At 27.7% G+C, this 21,283-nt stretch overlaps 1 protein-coding gene across 1 annotated transcript; it reads right to left on the bottom strand.

The window, feature by feature from the left end:
• On the bottom strand, nucleotides 1-20,954 carry LOC120080979 (uncharacterized). Its single transcript, XM_039035659.2, is given in 25 exon segments — nucleotides 1-96; nucleotides 834-939; nucleotides 1,046-1,126; nucleotides 1,232-1,261; nucleotides 1,263-1,360; nucleotides 2,029-2,122; nucleotides 2,638-2,711; nucleotides 3,669-3,830; nucleotides 4,151-4,208; nucleotides 4,274-4,359; nucleotides 5,033-5,156; nucleotides 5,527-5,582; nucleotides 5,693-5,788; nucleotides 6,492-6,597; nucleotides 6,694-6,841; nucleotides 7,250-7,288; nucleotides 12,424-12,604; nucleotides 13,067-13,190; nucleotides 13,287-13,434; nucleotides 13,561-13,639; nucleotides 17,300-17,359; nucleotides 17,487-17,588; nucleotides 18,312-18,420; nucleotides 18,696-18,913; nucleotides 20,781-20,954. Coding segments are annotated over 25 exon segments (2,649 nt in total).
• Nucleotides 20,955-21,283: the final 329 nt, after the last annotated feature.

The raw sequence follows: 21,283 nt of genomic DNA on the forward strand, positions 1-21,283 counted from the left end.
TCAAATCGTTCCTTCAAATGACTTGTTGAATGCTGAAGGTATTTCTTCATATGGATCCTTGAATGTTGCAATATTACCCGGTCTTGAAAATACAATCTACCAAAAGTTACATTTAAAAAATAAATAATAATAATAATAATAATAATAATAAATTAGAATTTATGATTTATCGCCTTAGGATTTGCTCTGCATTGTTTTATGAAGAAGAAGTTCTTGTGGTGGCATGTTATTTACCTGCTTTTACAATGAGTGTTTCATAAGAACGAAGATTGCTTGGTCTTAGGGGGAGGCAAAGACATCATTTATCGGGAAGGATTTCTCACATTTTAGGAGAAGAAACCTCAGGTATTATTCATCAAGAAGGGATTTCTCAAGACTTAGACGGAGTCTAAGTTCTCACATGGAGGGACTTCACAAGTAGAAGAAAAAATATCAAGTGAGAGAGAGTCTCACACATTTAGATGGAGCTAAGTGTTTCAACACTAATATACACGTACTTAGGGAGAACCTAAGTTTGAGTGAGAAGAAGTCTCACATCTAGGGAGATCCTTGGTGGTTAACTATGTCGGGTTGTACGTGTGTGTCATTGTAATCTTTGTTATTTACAGATATGTACAACGTTGCAATTGCTTGACTTTTATATATTAGTGGATTATCTTTCTCAGACACACACCACCAAGAAATAGGTGGTTCATCACCGAACTAGGTTATCAATCCTTGTGTGTTTATTCTTGATTTACACTCCGTTTCCTTCTTGTTATCTTTGTCTTAGCTAGGACATTGTGTGTGACAATTGCATAGTGTGTGAGAACCCATATTCCAAACTTTCATACCTGATAATCTTCGACGATACGTGATTTAAAACCTGCAGCACAATAGTCAAAATAGTATTCCCATGTTCGTATGAAGCTTTCCTCAAAACCAAGTTCGAGTATTTTGCTGAAAATAAGCCGAAATTATCTTTCAATTTAGGACTTTTTTTTTTAATAATTAATTGCAACATATTTAATAGCTTTTACAAATGATATGAGAAAAGCTTTCATACCTTTTACTATTTAAGAAATTCGTTCTCCAACACCTCAATGTTTGATAGTAATGAATTCCAATATTTTCCAAGTGCTCCACATTGTAAATAGATGGAAATTAACCATGAAACTTATAACTAATAATCATAGGATTAATTATTCTTCATATAATAATAATAAGAATAATAGCTTAAATAATTATATACCTAAGTTTAGATGCAGTAGCCATGGCCTCTACTTAATGAGGGTACACATCCTCCTTGGAATATATATTCTTTTATAAAACCAGGACTTACTCGATACTCTTCATAGGACTCATCTGGCATTGCTATGAACTAATGCAAAATAAAATATATATATATATATAAAAGGTTAAAAAACGCTTTTAGTCTCTAAACTTTCGTAAAAGTAATAATTTAGTTCTTAAACTTTTTTCTAACGATTTAGTCCTTGAATTTTCGAACTTGTAACAATTTAGTCCCTAAACTTTAAAATGTAACAATTTAGTTTTTGTAAATTAAAATTCATAATAATTTAATCCCTATTATAGAAATTAATGTTAAGATTTAATGAATTTTTTTTGCATAGATAAATTGATAAACTATTAAGAGACTCAATATTTTATACAAAGTCTACATCGTAACATAACAAAAATTGACATCTAATTTTGATAATTTTTTTTATTTTAACGACTAAATTGTTACACATTTGAAAGTATAAGGATTAAATTGTTACATAATAAAATTTAGAAACTAAATGTTACATAGTAAAATTTGGAGACTAAATTGTTACAAAATGGAAAATATAGAGACTAAATCATTATATACAAACATAAAGTTGAAGGACTAAATTATTACTTTCACGAAAGTTTAGAGACTATAAGCGTTTTTCAACGAAAGAATATATATATAAAAATTAATGGATTAAATTAAAATAAAAAGAAAAATATCTCTGGTCATTGATAAAGCTATACTTATGGCATTAGCAATAAAAGATTTTAAACCTGTAGAATAAGAAGACCATTTACTGCCAACACTAATTCACATGAACAAAAAAAGTCTTCCATGTATTCATGGCCAACAGCTTCAATCATCTCACTAAAACATTTGAAAATAATTAGGTCAAATTATAAATTTCATTCCTCAACATTTTAAGTTTTGTATTATGTCCTTGGCATTTAAAAATTTTCCAACAAATTTCTAAACTTTTAAATTTGAGTGACTAGTGTATCTCCGAATATTATTTTATATCTAATAAATTCTTGAACTTTCAATTTTGAATTTAATAGATTCTTAACCTATCCGACATTTATTAAAAGTTATGATACTATTTGAAATAAAAATTGAAATTTTAATTTCTTAATGGACATGAAATTTAATTTTATGTTTAATAGATTTGTTACTTTTTGAAGATGTTACTTATGCAAGAGATCGATAACATATAACATTATAAGTATAGGATCTATTTTACATTTTTAATGTTTAGAAATCTATTAAGCACAAGATTAAATTTTCAAATAGACAAACATGAAAATTCATAAATTAAATATATAATTCAACCAAATAATGGTGTATAACATGAATAATAACCTTATTCATCATTTTCAACTCACCATGATATAATCCTATTATACTTATTAGTACTTGGCAATTGTCGATAGTCACATAAAAGGAACTCGATGTGATCCTACAAAAAAAAAAAGTTCGACAAAAATGATTAAGTTAATAATATTTCAAATTTTGATTCATATTATACACAAGTGGATCCAGAAATATGAAACTCTTATGATAAACATATGGTTTTAAAGTTCTTAGTTTGGATAATTGTAATGAGCGAAAAAAATAGTTTTCATATTTACAAATATGTTTATACTATTAAGTAATTTGCAAGTATGACAACGGTTTAAAGGTAACTTTCAAATCCGTATATAACTGATGTACTATTTCAATAAATATTAATTTATGATAGAATACAAATTTATACTATTTGCATAGTCTATCATTCGTAGACCTCTATATCACTATGTCATATTTGTGTCTATCATCGACATATCATTTCTACGTCTATCACTCATATATATCTATTATTAATCGACTATTTTAATGTCCATGATAGATATATAATTTTTGCATCCATTTTCGAGAGACCGTAATACATATAAGTGATAGCATTTTATTGCTAATAGACCAAATTGTTATGTCTTGTCATATATTTTTTTTATGTCTATTGTTAATAGCACATTTTTATGTTCATCATTAATGATATGAAAAAGTTTAAGTTAACGAGTGTTAATATATATCATCTAACAGTTTTGTTGTCTACTTACAAAAGTACTTTAAATTAAGTTAATTTTATAAAATTAAAAAAAAAAAAAACAAAATTCAGTTCTAAAAAACTCGTACTTTTTTCTAAATTAGCTATGAGTTCAAATATAGTATTTCTTCGAAGACCATTCGTTTTTTTAGTTTTGAAAAAAGAATCACAATTTTTAAAAGTTAAAAACAAAAAACAAAACTATTAACAACCGAGTGCGAAATTTCTTCTAAGGTGTAATCATATTTATAACGACACAAAATATACAGCATATATATTAACAAATAACAATTGAATGAGAAAAAAAAAATCCATGAAAATGAGTTATACCTGAAGGCCAAGATCTTGAGCTCTTTTTTGGACATATTTTAATTGTTCTTTGGACAAAGTTATGGCAGTACAATGACATCCAGTTTGCTTCACCATTTCAATAGCCAGACTTCCCCAACCACACCCAATATCTAGAACTTTATGGTTTTTGTTGATTCTTGCCTAGAATTATTAAGATAAGAGAGAATTGAATAAGCTTGTGAGAATTATTGGAAAAAAAATAAATGTTTAGTTCAAACTAAGAGTAATTAGTAATTATAATAGTTATCATTTTTAGGGTTAATTATTAACTGTATAGTAACATTTTTAGATAATTGGAAAAGTAGAAAAATCTATCAATAATAGACTTTATGACTGATAGATTCTAAGAGCTAAGTCTAATTTTTACTATATATCTGTAAATTTCTTTGCATTATACTATAACTGCTAATAATATTTTTGGTCTGAATGCCCTATTTGCAATTGTCCCAAAAAATAATCACCTTTTTTATAAGAATAGAGATTTTCCTCAATTGAGCAATCCTCATATCTTCATCTTCCCTATATATATTTAAAAAAAATGGAAAAACAAGACACGTGATGATAGAAGAATAATATATCTTTACACATAAAAGTTGCATTTACAAACCTTAAAGATGGCACATGAATACATCATTGTCTCATCCAAGAAGAGAGAAAAAAGTTCATTGCTCTACATAAAACCAAATTAAGAAATAAGAATTAAAAAAATTGTAACTATAATAAGAACATTCGAATTAAAAATATAATTAGGGTATTAAAGGGATATTAGTAATTAGTTAAGAAAGATGATATGGTGATTTATTATAAGGAGAGTGAGTGAGATGAAAATGATAATCTACGCAATTGTTTATTAGATTTAAGGGCTTGATTAAGAGTACTCAAAAACCAAGAGGGTCTAAATACTCTAAATACCCTAATTTTCAAAAACAAAAAATCAAATGGTTAACAAATTTAGGCCTTAACTTATATTTACATTTATTCTATGTCTTATATTTCAATATCATTTTAGTTTCTTTTTTTCTATAAAATATTACATAATTAGGGGATTTTTTAAAAATAGAAAAATAAGGGAAACTATTTACACAAAATAGCAATATTTTACTCTTCTCTGATAGAGGCTGATAGAAGTTTGTCAATGTCTATCAATGATAGAAATTGATAGAAGTCTATCACTGAAAGACGCTAATGGAAATCTATCAATAGTTTTTTTATTATTATTTTTATAAATAGTTTGACATTTTTTTCTATATATAAAAATTTATCGCATAAATATAAAAATACGATAACGTAGAGACAGAAGAAAAGAAAAGAACAACGAAAGTACTCATCCATCAATACAATACCAAGTCATAATGATGAGAAATATTTTTACGAGCTTGTGCAATGGTGTTCTTCCTTAAAGCATGTTGAAAATAGAACTTTGCAGATGCAATAATAGCCGTAAATAGTGGAGGAGACCACCATCCCCTACAATAAAAAAATTATGTTTGAGTTATGTGTCTTAAGATCATTAATAAATATTCAATTTTGTAGGCAATAAGTAAGTAAATTCTAAAAATTATCGATTAGGTTAAAAGGTGCATTAGGCACATAATTAACAATACATAGACATACATACTTATTAGATACAAAATGAAAACCTAAAACCTTATTAAACATCTTAGAGTTTGTTTGGCCTTTGTTATCGGTTTGTGATGTTGTTATCTGGTTTACACGTGGCTTGTTTTGCCTTTTTGTATACGTTATCTATTTTTTATATATATTGTGTATTATATAAAATTTATATATTAACCAAAAAAAATCTCATAATTAACATATTTCTGTATCTCATACTCACCTTCTCTTCCTTAGTTTAGTAATAGAAGAATTTGTATCTTTGTTAGCTATGAGAAGCTGCATGCAAAAGAGAAGATAATCAAGTATGAAAGAGTATATGCAGATCATCACTTGACAACATTAGAAAGAAATGTTTAAGTGTCTAAAAATAATTAAACTAAGCTCACCAAAATAAGGTTAAGAAGACCACAATCTTTATCCCTAAATGAAAAATCTCCATTGATATACGCATCTGCAAGACCTAAGTCAGCTTGTGTCATTACCTACAAGAAGAAAATCATCATTCATGATGAGGAATTTCAAACAATTAATTGTATCATTTTTATTGATTATTTATATTTTATTCTTTTGGAAAATTGCAAAAGTTATCTCTGAAATATGGTGACAGTTGGAATTGCATCCTTAAACTTTCAATTTTGAAAATTAAGGCCTCAAACTTATATGAGTGTTAATGTTAGGTCAAATTGGTCCTTCAAACTTATATAATTAAATAAATTATTAATACTTGTATAGGTTTGAAGGTTCAAATTTTATCATTTATGGGTTCAATTATTGTAAACTTGAGATTCCAGTTTTAACACTTGTAGAAGTTTAGGGGTCTAATTTTTAAAATTGAAAGTTTTGTGGGTGTAATTGCAACTACCACCATGCTTTAGGGGTGGTTTTTGTAATTTGCCTTTTTTTTTTTTTTTTTGCATCCATGATTATCTGAGACCAACGCGTATCTAGATTAACTCTCAGTGGTAATTCTCCTCACCCTACAACATTTGGATTTCAAGAAAATTCTAAAAATGATTCCTAAGTTGATAGTCATAATGGATTGAATTTATGATCTTTTGTTTCTTTATCACGATCATTCTCCCTATTAACCACTATGACAATGTAGGATGATCATTTTATCTTACATTATCAACAAATATTTTCAAAATATACATCAAACTATAATGAATTAAACAAGTTATATACCTTCCAATAAAATTGAGGGCTGTGAACTTTTAAAACAACGTTTTGGAGTAAGTTGTTACTAAGTATTCCCTTGAAGGTAAATATTTTCCCTCCTTCTTCCATTATACTGTGTCATATAAAATAAATTATAAGAAATATGGTATCATGATAGAATAGAAAAAAGAATAGAATAAAACATGAATGTGGTATCATGGTGGCTCACGTTAATGATCCAATAGATATGTATCGACCAAAAAATCTCATGACGAAAAGACGAGCTCCTCTTTCGATTAGTGAAGGTACCATGCGTTTTGGTTGGTTCAAAAGATTGAAACTTTTTCCCAACACATTATGTGCTGCCATAATCCCGCCTGAAATGTCGATGGGTTAATAAAGTTTCATTTGATAATCATTTGATTTTTAGTTTTTTTTTTTTTAAAAAAAATTTAGCCTACAAACGTCATTTCCACTACTAAATTTCTTGCTTTGTTACTGACCTTTAACAGATGTTTTCAAAAATCAAGTCAAGTTTTGAAAACTAAAAAAGTAGTTTTTAAAAATTTTTTTCTTTTGGATTTTGGAAAATAATTCAATTATTTTACTTAAGAAAGATGTAAAAAATTGCAAGAAATTGACAAGAAATATATGCTTAATTTTTAAAAATCAAATGATTGCCAAATGAGCCTAAACTTCTGTGAAATTGTTCAAATCTAAAATGGAAATTTAGGGAATTATAATTGAAAGACTTGAGAAAAAAATTAGTTCACATTGTTTGTAACTAATTATTACCTTTACTCCATCCTCATGCAAGCCATAACCTAAAGAAAAGGCAACACACAATCATCATATCATCCCTAGAAAATAACTTCAACATTGGATTGAAGAGGCATGCTATTGAATATTCAATTTTAAACGAAATTTAGTTTCTTGTGTCTTATTCTCTTTTCCCAATTCTCATACAAATAAAAGTATTATTTTTTAAAAGAGTTGTTTTCAAACATAGAAAAATAAACCAAAATATTTACAAAATATAACAATATTTTATAGTATATCAATAATAGACAATGGTAGATTACTATCCGTGTTTATTAGTGACATTGATATACTCTGATAAAATTTTATTAGTGTTTATTAGTATCTATCATTGATAGATTCTGAAATGTTGCTATATTTATAAATATTTCCAGAAACAATTATTCTATTAAAAATTTATTACTCAACATTATAATTATTTTCAATATTTTATCTTAGAAAAATTATTTTAAATGACTAAAATGCTGAAAATATTTACAAACAATCACTACTACAAAATCTATGTACTTGACACTTGTAGTTTTTACTTACTAACGTTTCTGTGGAAAAAACGTCAAGTGATATGATTTTGGACAAAAAAAATGTCAAGTAAAAGGCTTAAAACAACGGAGATTAACGGAATATTTCGGATATTTTCACGCGAAGCTTTACTTGACACAATCTTTATTTCAAGTAAGATAAGATCTTACTTGACACGTTTCACGTGTCAAGTATAAGAAACTCTTACTTGACACGGGTTAAAAAAGAGAAGATTGGCGGAATATTTTGGATATTTGATAGGCCTCCAATTATGTGACAATATCAAGAAAGAAAGAATAAAGAAGATGTGGTTGAATCGGTTAAGGAGGACGTCCAATTTCATTGGGAGAAGTGGAGGTTTAAAGAAGAAGGAAATAGAAAGAGAGGGCAATGGAATCTAAATATCAAGAGTGAGGATGGGGAGCTCTCGAGAGTGGGAGTTCGGAAGTCTCTGTCGTGGAGAAGTCATCGAAGTGTGCCGCTCATCGTTTACTTCTACTAAGCGATTGTGTAGCATAGCCAAGCGATTGTGTAGCAAAACTCAACGATCGTGTAGCATTTGGTAGGCGATCACATAGAAACTGGTAAGCGATCGTGTAATGTTTTGTAAGCGATCGCGGAGTGTTTGTGGGCGATCGTCTAGTGTTACTCAGCGATCGTATAGAAAATTTAAGCGATTGTATAGTATTTTGTAAACGATCGTTTGAAGTTGTTAAATGATCGTTTGGCCTTACTTGACACGTTTCACATGTCAAGTATAAGAAGCTCTTACTTGACATTTTTTAGTGTCAAGTAAAATATAAAAAAATATCTAATAATATATTTTTCTTACTTTAATGAAAAGCCCTAAATTTATAATTTCATTTTCTCCATTTCTCTCCATCCCCAAACCCTTGGCCGTCCGCATTTCTCCTAGTCGGCACCGCCTGCATTTCTTAAGTCAGTTAGTGTTGCCATCCGCGGTCGTCCACTGCCGCTGGTGTTGTCCGGTGTGTCGTCCGCTATCGGTCGTGTCGTCTGGTGGGTCGTCCACTGCCGATTGTGTCGTCCGATGGGTCGTGGGTCCGTGGTGCCATTGGAATCGTTTGCTGTAAGTGTTTTTTTAAATATTTTTTAAATTAAAAAACTGAGTTTAGAACTTTAGTTTGCATTTTTGTTTTTTGTATATATTTTTTTAATTGAAATGTTTAAATATTTTGTTATATGTATGTTTCTTTTTTCTTTTTTTTTTTTAGTTTGAGGAAGCAGTTTGTGATTAGATTAGATGATCCAGTTTGGGGATGTACTTACGGATGATGTTTCTTTTTTTTAGTTTGATGAAAATGAAACACTTCGTAAGTGCATTAAGAAGTTGGAAGATCAAATTCAAAACAACCCAAGATCTGAGCATGGTAGTTGCTCCAAGAATAAAATCCGAAAGATTAAGGAAGGGAAGAAGGGGAAAGAGATGCATTAAGGTTACAACTATAAGTTATGATAATTTTTAACTTGTTTAATTTGTATTGTTATGTTTATATCGTAGGAGAAGGAAGTTGTTAGTACATCAACCACACATGAGGAAGGGAAGAAGATGAAGGAGATGGAAGCTATTACTGTACAACTGATCTTGAAGGTGAATTGTATTATGAGGTAAATTTATGAGGTAAATTTACTATTAGTTACTTAGAAAATTATAACTTGGTGGTTTTAGGAGAAAGTTTCAGAGAATGGGGAAAAGGATGAGAAAGTGATTGCTATTAGTATACCACCAATCTTGAAGGTGAATTGTATAAGTCCCATGTTCTTCTATCTTATTTAGGAATGAACATTTTACTCATGTTCTATCTTCATTGTGCTAGGAAAAAGCTTCAAAGATGATGCCGAAAGAGAATGAAGTTACTAGTGCACCATCCAATTTATCAATATCCTTGAAGTCTATTCTTAGGTACGCTGAAAAGGTAATGGTTGATGGGACTAGTATTTCCTTCCAACTACCTATTGAGCTCTTTGGTTTTGGCCGAAAGAGTTATGTTCTGCGAGATGTGATCGAGTTTTGTAGCATGAAAAATTTGAAGACTTTATCAATGGTGGCTTATTTCACGTAAAGAAATGTTAATTGTTTATGATATATTATCACTTTATCAATTAGTAGTAAGTTAATGTGTTTGATCTATTATTGTAAGTACCTACACTCGTTCATTGTTGATTCAAATAAAGGGTCAAAGTATATTTTTGTAGATCCATCTCTTATATCCGCGGGCCAAAATACTCGAGAAGTTAGTGTTCGGAACCTTTGTAGTAGATTAATGGCTTTTGAACACGGTCAATTAGTTATTGATCCTTATAATCCCGGGTAAGTATAATTAGTTATACTCATGTTCAGAACCATATACTCAAGTAAGCTAACTTTGCTTGAGTTTTTTTTTCAGTGTAAAGTTTATTTTATTTTGAATATTATATTATACTCTTTGACGAATGTAGGGCAATGACCATTTTCCAGTCTCAAAAAAAATTTGCAAAGGACTTGAAAAACCACATTCTGGAAAATAGTATGATGTTTATTTAATGCATCTGTATGATATGTGTATTAATTATTGGCTTTATATGTAGTGTCCTTTACAAGTGAGAACTGTCGAATGTGGGTATTACGTTATGATATATATGCAAGAAATCGTGACTAAAGAGAAGAATATTATAACAGATGCAGTATGTTTTTAAACTACTTATATGTATTGTAACGTTATAGATAGTGTAAATAGTAAATAAATATGTATATCTCACTTTCTATGTTTTATAGATTGATACGAGGAGCTCGTACTCGCAACTTGAATTGGATGAAGTACGCATGGAATGGGCTGAATATTTAGGTCACTATATCTGATGGACTTCCTATAAATTGTGTATGTAGCTACATGGGAATGCCCAAAACTTTTTTTTGTGTAAATGTTTTGTTCAACCATTATAGGTTATATACTTCAAAGAAATGTGTGGTGGAGGATAGAATTTTAGTCTTGTGATTTTTGGAATACATAACACAGATTGATTGGTCTTACAATTGTGGAATTTTCATATATTGGGGTGGGTTGATAGAGTAATGTAAATTTTTAGAATTATCGTACTATTGTACGATTTGTCTTGTAAATTTTGGAACCATTCATGTAGACATGAGTAATAGAAGAATGGAATTGTTTATTTTAGTATTTTCAATTGTTACATTGGATGTCTTGGACTGATATGTAGACCTGAAATATATGTGCAACTGTTTAGTTGATGGAGTTGTCTTATTGGAACAAATGTAATGTAGGAAATGAGAAATGGAAATTAAATTTGAATGTTTAATTTGGAAAAAAAAAAGAGCATAGATGTCATTAGAAATGTGTCAAGAATTAGATTACTTGACCATTATTTCGTATCAAGATAAAAATACATTTGACAGCTAAAAAATTAAAAGAGTAATCACAATAATAAGTGTCAAAAATTAATATACTTGACGTGTCATTAGTGTCAAGTGTATTATATTTATTGATACGAAAATTGTGTCAAGAATTATTTCTCTTGACGTTTTTACAGTAACAAGTTATGACATTATACTTGATAGTTGAATAGACGACGTTTTTATTAGCATCAAGTATACCCTCTACTTGACATTGGAAAACGTCAAGTAATCCAATTTCTGTAGTAGTGAATAGTCAAATATCTAAGTTTATCTACGATAAATCGTGATAGATCATAATAGATTATCTATATCTATCATGATACTGATAAATACAGATAGTAATGTATTGCGGTCTATCATAGATAGACAGTAAAATTTTACCATATTTATAAATATTTTCGTTCATTTTCTTGCCCTAATCTTTATGTAAGACTTCCAAATATTTAAATTTTGAAATAACAAGACATAATGGATTGTTACCAAACATTTTCGTCCATTAATCTTTCTTCCATAAAAATAAAAGAGAAATGAAAAATGAGAAGCAAGCAATAGAAAATAGGAAGTAATAATCAAGAAATACGAAATGAAATAGCCGTTTTCGGGTTCTCATTTCCTACTTGTTTCTCAATCTTTTTATAATAGAAAAAAATATATAATGGTGTTAAGATAAACAAATTCTTCTTTCTTTAATCGATCTTTCTTTTTTATTAAAGAAAACTATACATGGTTGATCAATATCATTTTTATTTTTCGATCTCTACCATTTTAACTTTAAAATGTCCAAATAATAATTTAATATAAAACTTAGATTATAAATTTAAATATCTAATTTCTTATGTTATATCTATTTTTGATTTTTTTTTATATATTTTATTAATGGAAAGGTTAAACCAATGTTTTTAATTGCGTGTTGAAAAAAATTATGGACACACATAAATCAGAAATAAGAAGAAATTTTATTATTTTTTAGAAGGAAAGATCATAAGGTGCACCTGAATATATCTTAACTAGATTGACATAGCACTTCTTATCATATCTCAAATCCAAAAATAGATTCATTATCATCAAAAGTAGAACAATTATCAAATGTTTCTATTTTTTAGAGTTAGAAATAAGATATATGAAACTAGCGAGATAGAACGTTAGTAAACGAAGAATAATTTTTTTATTTTTTATTTTTTTGAAAGTTAAACCAAGAAGGCTTACCTTGATATGCTCCACAAAACCAAAGTTGTCTCTTCCCTTGAATGTTATCAAACTCATTTAAAGCCTTGAAAGCATCAACTGTTGGAATTGGATGACTTGTTGACCACTGAAACAATATATGTTTTGGCTTTTCTTCTGGATTTATAGTTACAAAAAATGGAGGATTTGTCTGCCCAAGATTCTGGATTTTGTCCAAATTAGAATATTCAAAGATATAAAATAGTAGTTTTGACCCATCATCAAATATTTTAAGTTGTTAAACAAACTGTGTAAGGACTAGAACAAATTTCTACGTATTGTCTTAATATTTTATTACTCTCATTACAACAATTTAGTTTTAGATGTCAGTTCTGAACCGACATCATATATGTATGATGATAGATTACAAGTTGACATCGTATCGATAGATGATCTTTGATGACTGTTTTGAACTACCATCATAACGTATGACATCATATAAGTACGAGGACGACTATTTATGATTGTGTCTTCCAACTGACATCATATCCCATGTCATCATATGTCTTCAACGATGGTTGTTTATGATGTCAGTTAGGAACTGATATCATACCCATGTCATCATACAATGAATCGAGGTAGTATGAAAAATCATAGCTCTAGAAAATTTATCGTAATAACTAACCTGAAGCATATTGAGCCAATAAGTCAAATACATTTTATTGTTTAAATTTCCAAGGAAGTTCCATGCACTCCATGCTTTTGGGTTTTGGGGCATGAAATCTTTGTCACTATGAAGATAAATGTCACTGTATTCAATATAAAGAGTATGATATAAACCACACATTATCGACTTTAAAAGTCATAAATTCAATTTTTCCACCGCATAGAAATAATAAATGTACCTATGAACATATTGAAAGGTAGAAAGGACTTTCAATTCTTCTGGTGTTGCTTGCTTCCCCAATATTCTTAAAGTTTCAGGAGTACGAGTTGCTATTATACATGCATCATATATTTCTTGAAAACCAGGGCCATAACTTACAATGCAGCCTAATAAATATTTTGTAAATATTATAAATCTTATTAAATAATTAAATAGGCTTGAACTAATTACAAATATAATAAACACAATAATATATTTGATCAACAATATCTTTTATATAATAAATCACTTACCTTCATTGGTTGTTGAGATGGAATCAACTTTAGAACTAATTCTTATTTCACAACCTCCACTCTCAAGTACTCCTTGGATCTGATTATTTTAAATGCCAGTGTGTAAAAAATTTTTTAAAAAAAGTCCATGGAATAAATAATTCACCAATTGTTGAATTAGTACCATGCATCAAAACGAAAATATGGTTAAAATATGATATTTTGATTCCTATATTTTAAATTCTATTTTATTTTAGTCTATGCACTATTAATTCTAATAAATTTTAATTAGTCTCTCTACTTTTATTTGAGGGCATTTTCAAAAATAGGAAAGTAAGAATTTGTTTTTTTTTTATAAATAACAAAATTTAATTTTAGTCGTGATAGACATTCTTATCAATGTCTATGATAGGTAAATGCTGATAGAAGTCGATCAGTGATAAAAGCTTATACAAGTATATTACGGATAGACATTCATAGAAGTTTATCAATGTTTGTCAGTGATAGAAGCTAATAGAACTTTATCATTGATAGAGACTAATAAAAGTTTATCAGTGTCTATCAGTAATTGAAACTAATAGAAATCTATCACTTATAGTAAACTTGTAGAAGTCTATCAATCATAGAGGTTGATAGAAGTCTATCAGTGCTTATATATATATATTTTTTCTATTACTGTAAATAGTTTAACAGTGAAAATTTCTCTTTAATAAATCTTATATTTAATTTTTTTGAAGCCAAAATTTTCATGAAACAAGATGAAAAACGATAATAATTTTCATGTAAGAAAATACATCATGCATGTAAATATATTTTCAAGTGAATGTTGGTACTATTGAGGATGTCCATTGAAAAATTAGGGACATCACAATGTTAATTAGATACATGAGCTACTCCTCTTATTGGTAATTAGTTTTGAAATGGAACCTCGTGTTATCTAATACGAGATTAGACCAATGAAGTCCATATGGGTATACGACCTAAAAACAAAAACTGTATCATCCTATCGAAGAAATAACCCAACATGCTTTACATTAGAAAAATCAAAGGACCTCAAACTTTTCATAAGATAAATGAGTTACTCATGTTATCAATTTATTTTGAGATGGAACCCCATGTAATCCAGAAAAAGTTGGAATGCAAATCAAGAATAGTGAACTCAAAGGGACGCCATCTTAAGTGTGTTTGTTGAGGAACACATTGGAAACAATCAATGGACCTCACAATGATTATAGAAAATTGGACCCTATAGAAACTTTTAAGGTCGCATGTGGAAGGACAAGTCTTGCCGTTTTAAAAAATGTTATTTTCAAATATAATGTCATTCGACAGTTTTATATCTTACATGATTTTTCTCAAAGGTAAAAACTCTAGGATTTGGTCCTCTCTCTGCCTGATTAAATAGCTCTCCTACTCAAGAAATCTAATTAAGTTCTAAAAAAAGACAAAACAGAAACACAATCACTTACATGATCTAACTCATGTTAATGTGAAAATCATCTAATTCAAAAATTTTGATATTTGTTATTTTATACAATATTAGAGTTTTATTGTATTATCATGAATTTGTAATCCTAGGGATCTAATAGTTACTATTTCAGAGATAATAACCACATCCAGAATTTCACCAAACTTATCAAAGTGATCTCTCAAGGCTTCCTTTTTGTCCCAACAAACGTGCATTATTGTCTCTAATCATCGTTCTATGTGTGACTTTATGGGTTTTCTTTGACTTTTGGAATCCAAAAACTAGGGTGATAGTGAGATTCAATTTCGTCGATTTTGGGACCAATCAAGAATCAAACTAAACCAATTGGTCCATAAAGGATGACTCAAACCCAATGTCCAATAAAGAAAAAAAAAATCAATAGATTAGTTTTTATTTGGTTCAATTTATTATCGATTTAATTCTCAGTTTTTTGTTTTTTTTTTTCTAAATTTTTATTTTTATTCACTTTTATTTTGGAATTTATCATTTTTTCTATTTTAGAAATAAAATTTGGTCTATTTTTTTTATATAGAATGAAACCAGACATTTTTATTTTTTTTCGTACTTTACTAAATAAAAAATATATACGCTCCATAATAACTAATCATTTTTCTAAACAACGAATATATATGCACAATAATAATTAAAATACTAAACAATACCTATGCTGGAGTTTGAAGATATATGTATACTCTAGATTTGATTCGGTTTTAATAAGGTTTTTCAATAAAAAATCAATCAAAACCAAAACCTTTTAGTTTTATCTTCCTACAAATCAATATAATTCAATTTTATACCCAAAAAAAAACAGAAAACAAACAAAATAAAATAAACAAAACAAGTAGATCAGTTGGTTTGTGAGAGAGGATTGGGGATGAGGTGAAAATCATTGGTTTGTGAGACATGATCAATACATGCATAATTGGAATTGGAATTGGATTCATAGAGATTCAGAATATCATTCTTTCTTCAAATTGGTTCTCCCCTTTTTTATATTTTATTTTCTTTTGAAAAAAAATATTTTTTTGTCCCTACATTTTTGGTGTAGTTTAATTTCTATTTGATCATTAAGTTTTCAAATGTTACAAATTTGGTCCTAAATGTTAAACTTTTTTTTTTCCACTTTAGTCCCTAAATTTCAAAATTAAATATTATAATTTTACCTTTGAGATTTGAGTTTTGTTTCAATTTGGTCCATGGGTTTTAAAATTTTACATTTTAACCTCAATTTTTCATTAAATACTCATGTTTAATCATTGATGTCAATTTTCTTTTAATTAATTAAAAATAATTATGAAGTGAAATTTTTAATTTAATTTTAAAAATGATTGAAAACGGTTAAACATAATTAATTATAATTCTTTTAATGATTTTTAATTTATTAACATAAATTAATTGTCAAGACCGAAAATGAGTATCTAGTGAATAATCGAGGCTAAAAGTGTAAATCTTGAGACATAAGGACCAAATTTGAAGCAAAACTCAAATGTCAAATGTAAAATTATAACATTTTGAAACATAGAGACTAAATTGAAATTAAACTAAAAAATTAATGGCTAAATGTGTAACATTTTGAAATCTAAGAATTAAATATACACTAGATCTAAAACATAGGGACTAAATTTTTTTTTCCTTTATTTTCTTTTTTAGTATATTTGTACTCGTTTTTAAATATAGAAAAATGAATCAAATATTTACAAAACACAACAAGATTTTAGAACTATCAATGATAGACACTGTTGATAGACACTGTTTTCATCTTTTGATCATTAATGCTTAATAATTATGGAAAATCATTTTGCTCTCCTAATTTTAAATTTTTTTATTCCATGAGCTACTCTTTCAATTGCCAATTAGTTTTTGAGTTGGGCTCTATGTTATCTAATATGGTATTCAGAGTCCATGAAGTCCAAATAGACAATTTTGTCAAAAAAAAAAAATTTTGATTCCAGAGCAAAGACATTATCTTGAAGAAGAAGTTGAGGATGCTCTATTTAAAAAAACCAAACAAGTTTTTTTATTTTATTTATTTGTTTATGTTTTTTGTCTTTTTAAGAATCAACAACAAAAATAATTGATTTTGAGATTTTTGAAAGTATAGAGTAATAAATTTAGACAATTAAAAGTAGAAGGATTGAAATGAAATTAAACCCAAAATATAGGAATCAAATTAGTAGTATCTAAGTATTATATAAAAAATAGAATAGAGAATTTTAAAAAACAAAAAACCATTTTTTGAATATTATATAGAGTTATAGTTTCAAGGATCACCTTCTTTACATAAGATTGTGAATGTTGTTTGATAGTAATCCACTGTGGTTCTCCAAATAACTTTAAAAGAAGAACAAGAAATTAGAAAATTTATTAAAATAATGCCAAATTTAAGCATATCATTGCATTGAAAAAGTTCATAAAATAAATTATTAAAAGGAACAAAAGGTAATGAAAAAGAGAATACCTGAAGTAAATAATGATTTTGAAGAAAGGAAAGAACTGAGAAAGCTGAAAAGTTGAGAACTTTGGCTGAAGGACATGACCAAATTGAACCAAACATTGGAGCCTATATAAACATAAGAATAACATCAAATAATAAATAAATAAATAATTAAAATTAAAATTAATCCTAACCCATTAAAAAAAATTTTGTCATATGAAGCTGATAAGGATTAACTAAAAATTATGAGATAGTTCCTAGTTTCTACTCCATAGACTTCAAATGTTACATACATTTTAACTCATGACTTTCAAGTTTAATTTCTATTTGACTTTTAACTTTTAAAATTTTACATTTTTACCTCTCAGTTTTGTATTTAATTTTAATATAAATCTTAGGATTCAATATTTTACGATTTTACTTCGATAATTTTCATTAATACTCACTTTCAGTCTTTGATCCTAACTTTCGTTATTAATGTACAATATTATAATGGGAGAACTTTTAAGTAACTTTAATATTGATGACATATTAATAAAAACTAATTTATTTAATTATTTTAAATTAATTAAGAGACATTAATACAAATGAATGAAAATTATTGTTTAGTCAAAATTAAGAATAGAAGTGTAAATCTTAAAACTTAAAGATCAAATGAAAAAAAATATACCATACATTTATCGGATAAAAATATAACATTTTGAAACATGAGTTCAAATGAAGATTAAACTCAAAACTTAATATTAAAATTGTAACACTATTAAATTTACGGACAAAATAGATACTAGACTCAAAACTAATTAGACCGAAAAGGTATTTTTCCCAACTTTTTATGAAAATTGTACTCACAAGATACTTGTTCTCGAATAATTTGGAGTACCCCCTTGACTTGAGAAATTGTCCCAACGTTTCATTTTGATCAATTTCTGAATTTTCATTGTCCATTACATCAAGATAACTGTACACAAAAGAATTAAGATGAGAGTCTAATTAGTCACTTTAAAATGTGAGATTTAAGCTTTTGATGAAAATTATTCGAGAAATTTGTCACAATATATAGTATAGCAGCACCGGATATAAGAGAAAGAAACCACAAAAATAGTTTAAACTTGTATCGAGTACTAGTTAGGAGGGAATCATGCAAATATTTGATTCTCTAATTCAATAGTTATTAAGGGACAACTATATCATAACAACTTAAATGATTAACTTTTTGTCATTGACAATACTTACTTGATAACATCGTCCTTAAATTTTATAATTTCTCGAAGCATATTAAGAAAAAATGGATCGAAGATATTCTTCCTTTGTGCAAATAGGCTTGAAAAACCATTGCGGGTGCCCCATTCATAGCCTCGTCCTTTGTTTAAACTCACCGAAAAGGACATATTTGATGTTTCCATTTCAAGTCCTAAATTCTCAAAAACCTCCATCATATTTGGATATGTTACCTGTTCATATTTTGATATTTAACCACACTCATTAGATGTATTTCTCCTATGAGATCATGATATTTAATCTTCTAAAAAAATCATGACATTTAATATTAAAAGTTATTTTTATAAATAATCATCGATAGTAAAGAATATATTATTTTTGAGAAAATTTTGACAAATAGAAAAAATATAAAACTATTTATAGAAATAATATAAAAAAAACGTTGATAGACACTAATAGACTTTTATCAACATCTATTAGTGATAGAATTTTCTACCAATTATAGAATTCTATCAGTCTCTATCGCTGACACCAAGAGACTTCTATCAACGTCTATCGGTAATAGACTTGGTATCAGTTTTTATCATTGATACTATCAATGATAGACTACTACTATGAGTTTCTATCACTGATAGATACGGCTACACTTCTATCAATATCTATCGGTCTCTATTATAGAAGACTAAATTTTGCTATTTTATATAAATAGTTTTTCTTATTTTTCTATTTTTTAAATCCTTTTATTTTTTATTGTTTATTATTTGTTAAAAGATTGAAATATTTTTTTTCTAAGAAAAAAAGATTGAAATCCTTAAAGGAAATTAATCTTCTACTCACCAAAATCATAGATATCCAACTATGGATTCTCAAAATTTGGGTTCTTAACCTGATAATTTCTCACTTCATTATTGTGTTGAAGTTTTTCATATGTACATAGAAATTTTACACTTTTTGTTTGCTTGGGTTTAAGTTTAAGTTTGTTAGAGTCTATCCAACCATTTGATTTTTTGTTTTTGGTTTTCAAAAATTAACTTTGTTTCCTCTCTAATTTTTATTATGATTTGCATATTTTCTTGACTAAGATAGTTGAATTTTTAACCAAATTCTTAAAAGAAAAACAAATTTTTAAAAACTACTTTTTTTAGTTTTCAAATTTTGACTTGATTTTTAAAACCATTGGTAAAAGGTAAATAAGAAAGGAAGAAATTGGATGTAGAAATTTGCCAACATGCGTATAGATCAACTGATATAGTTCTCGTACTATCAACCTCAAGGTCAAAGGTTCAATTCTCCAACCCCACGCTTTAATTACAATACATTTGCAAATAAAAAAAAATGTAAAAATAATGTTTATAGATTAAATTTTCAAAAACAAAAAACTAAAAATCGAATAGTTACCAAAGTGACTAGGCTTAATATAATTTTTTTTTCTTTTAATTTCTTACTTCGACCTCATCAATGGTTCGAAGCCATTGGTCTAAATCCACCACAAGGTACATTTAAGCTTCAATCAATGTTAAAGTTTGACCAACCCAACCCATCTTAACAAATTGATTCATTAAACTGCATATGAATCACTCTTTTGAAGATGAATCAACTTATTGAAGTCCTATTTAGATCGAGTCCCAATAGACTTATCATTGATTTGTCTATAGTTTTTTAATTTTCTTTTTTTAATATATTTTTATAACTTAGATCTCATAATATTCGATTAATATAACTTTGTTTTAAACTGTTCAAAACTAATAAAAATATGTAAAATAAAATAGTAAAGAAAACTTCATAATATCAGTAATTTTAAGAAGGTAAAATAATAAAAATACAAAAATATTTTTGAATAGTACTTTTATCTACAAGTTTCTTGTTTTTTCATTCACTCTTTACTATTGTTTTCAAAAGACATGTCAAATTTTAAGATAATATATATATATATAGTTTTTAAAAGTAATATTTATTCTAAATTCAATTGTTTCCACTTAAAACATGCAAATTATAGCATGAAATCTAGTCTAAAACGGGCACATATAAATTCTAAAACCATAAAACTAAAAACAATAACAAGGTTTTAGTTGATTCGAAAAAGTGAGAGAGATAGATTACTGAATTGAAGAGCATGAAGCAGAGGTCCAAATCAATGCCATTAAAGTTAAGTGTTTTGAAATGGCCTCCTAAGTAATCTTCCTTCTCAAACAAAACCACTTTCACTCCAAATTTTGCCAAAACATAAGCTGAAATTAGACCACTGATTCCTCCTCCAACCACAGCTACCGTCATCGTTTCCCTTTTGAACGATTTGATCTTTCTTAAAGTTGAACAATATATTGAAGTAACAACAGAAACAAGAGAAAATTTTGAAGGAAAGGCCACCAAACTTTGTTTCCCTTTCATTCAATTTATAGCCCTCCCCAAAACCCTATAGTGAAATTCAAACAATTATTACTATTTCTAAGATACATGTCACGAACTCATAGTATAATCAATCTATAGAGAAAATAAATCTTGATATATAGAGATAGGAGTTTTCTTTTTTTTTTTCACTTAGTTACGATCTTACTCTTTGGGCCAATTTTGATTACAGATATTGTTTCATAAGTATGGATGTT

The sequence above is a fragment of the Benincasa hispida genome, chromosome 7, assembly GCF_027475165.1.
Source record: "Benincasa hispida cultivar pf3 chromosome 7, pf3_genome.v1.1, whole genome shotgun sequence".
Taxonomy (NCBI): Eukaryota; Viridiplantae; Streptophyta; class Magnoliopsida; order Cucurbitales; family Cucurbitaceae; genus Benincasa; species Benincasa hispida.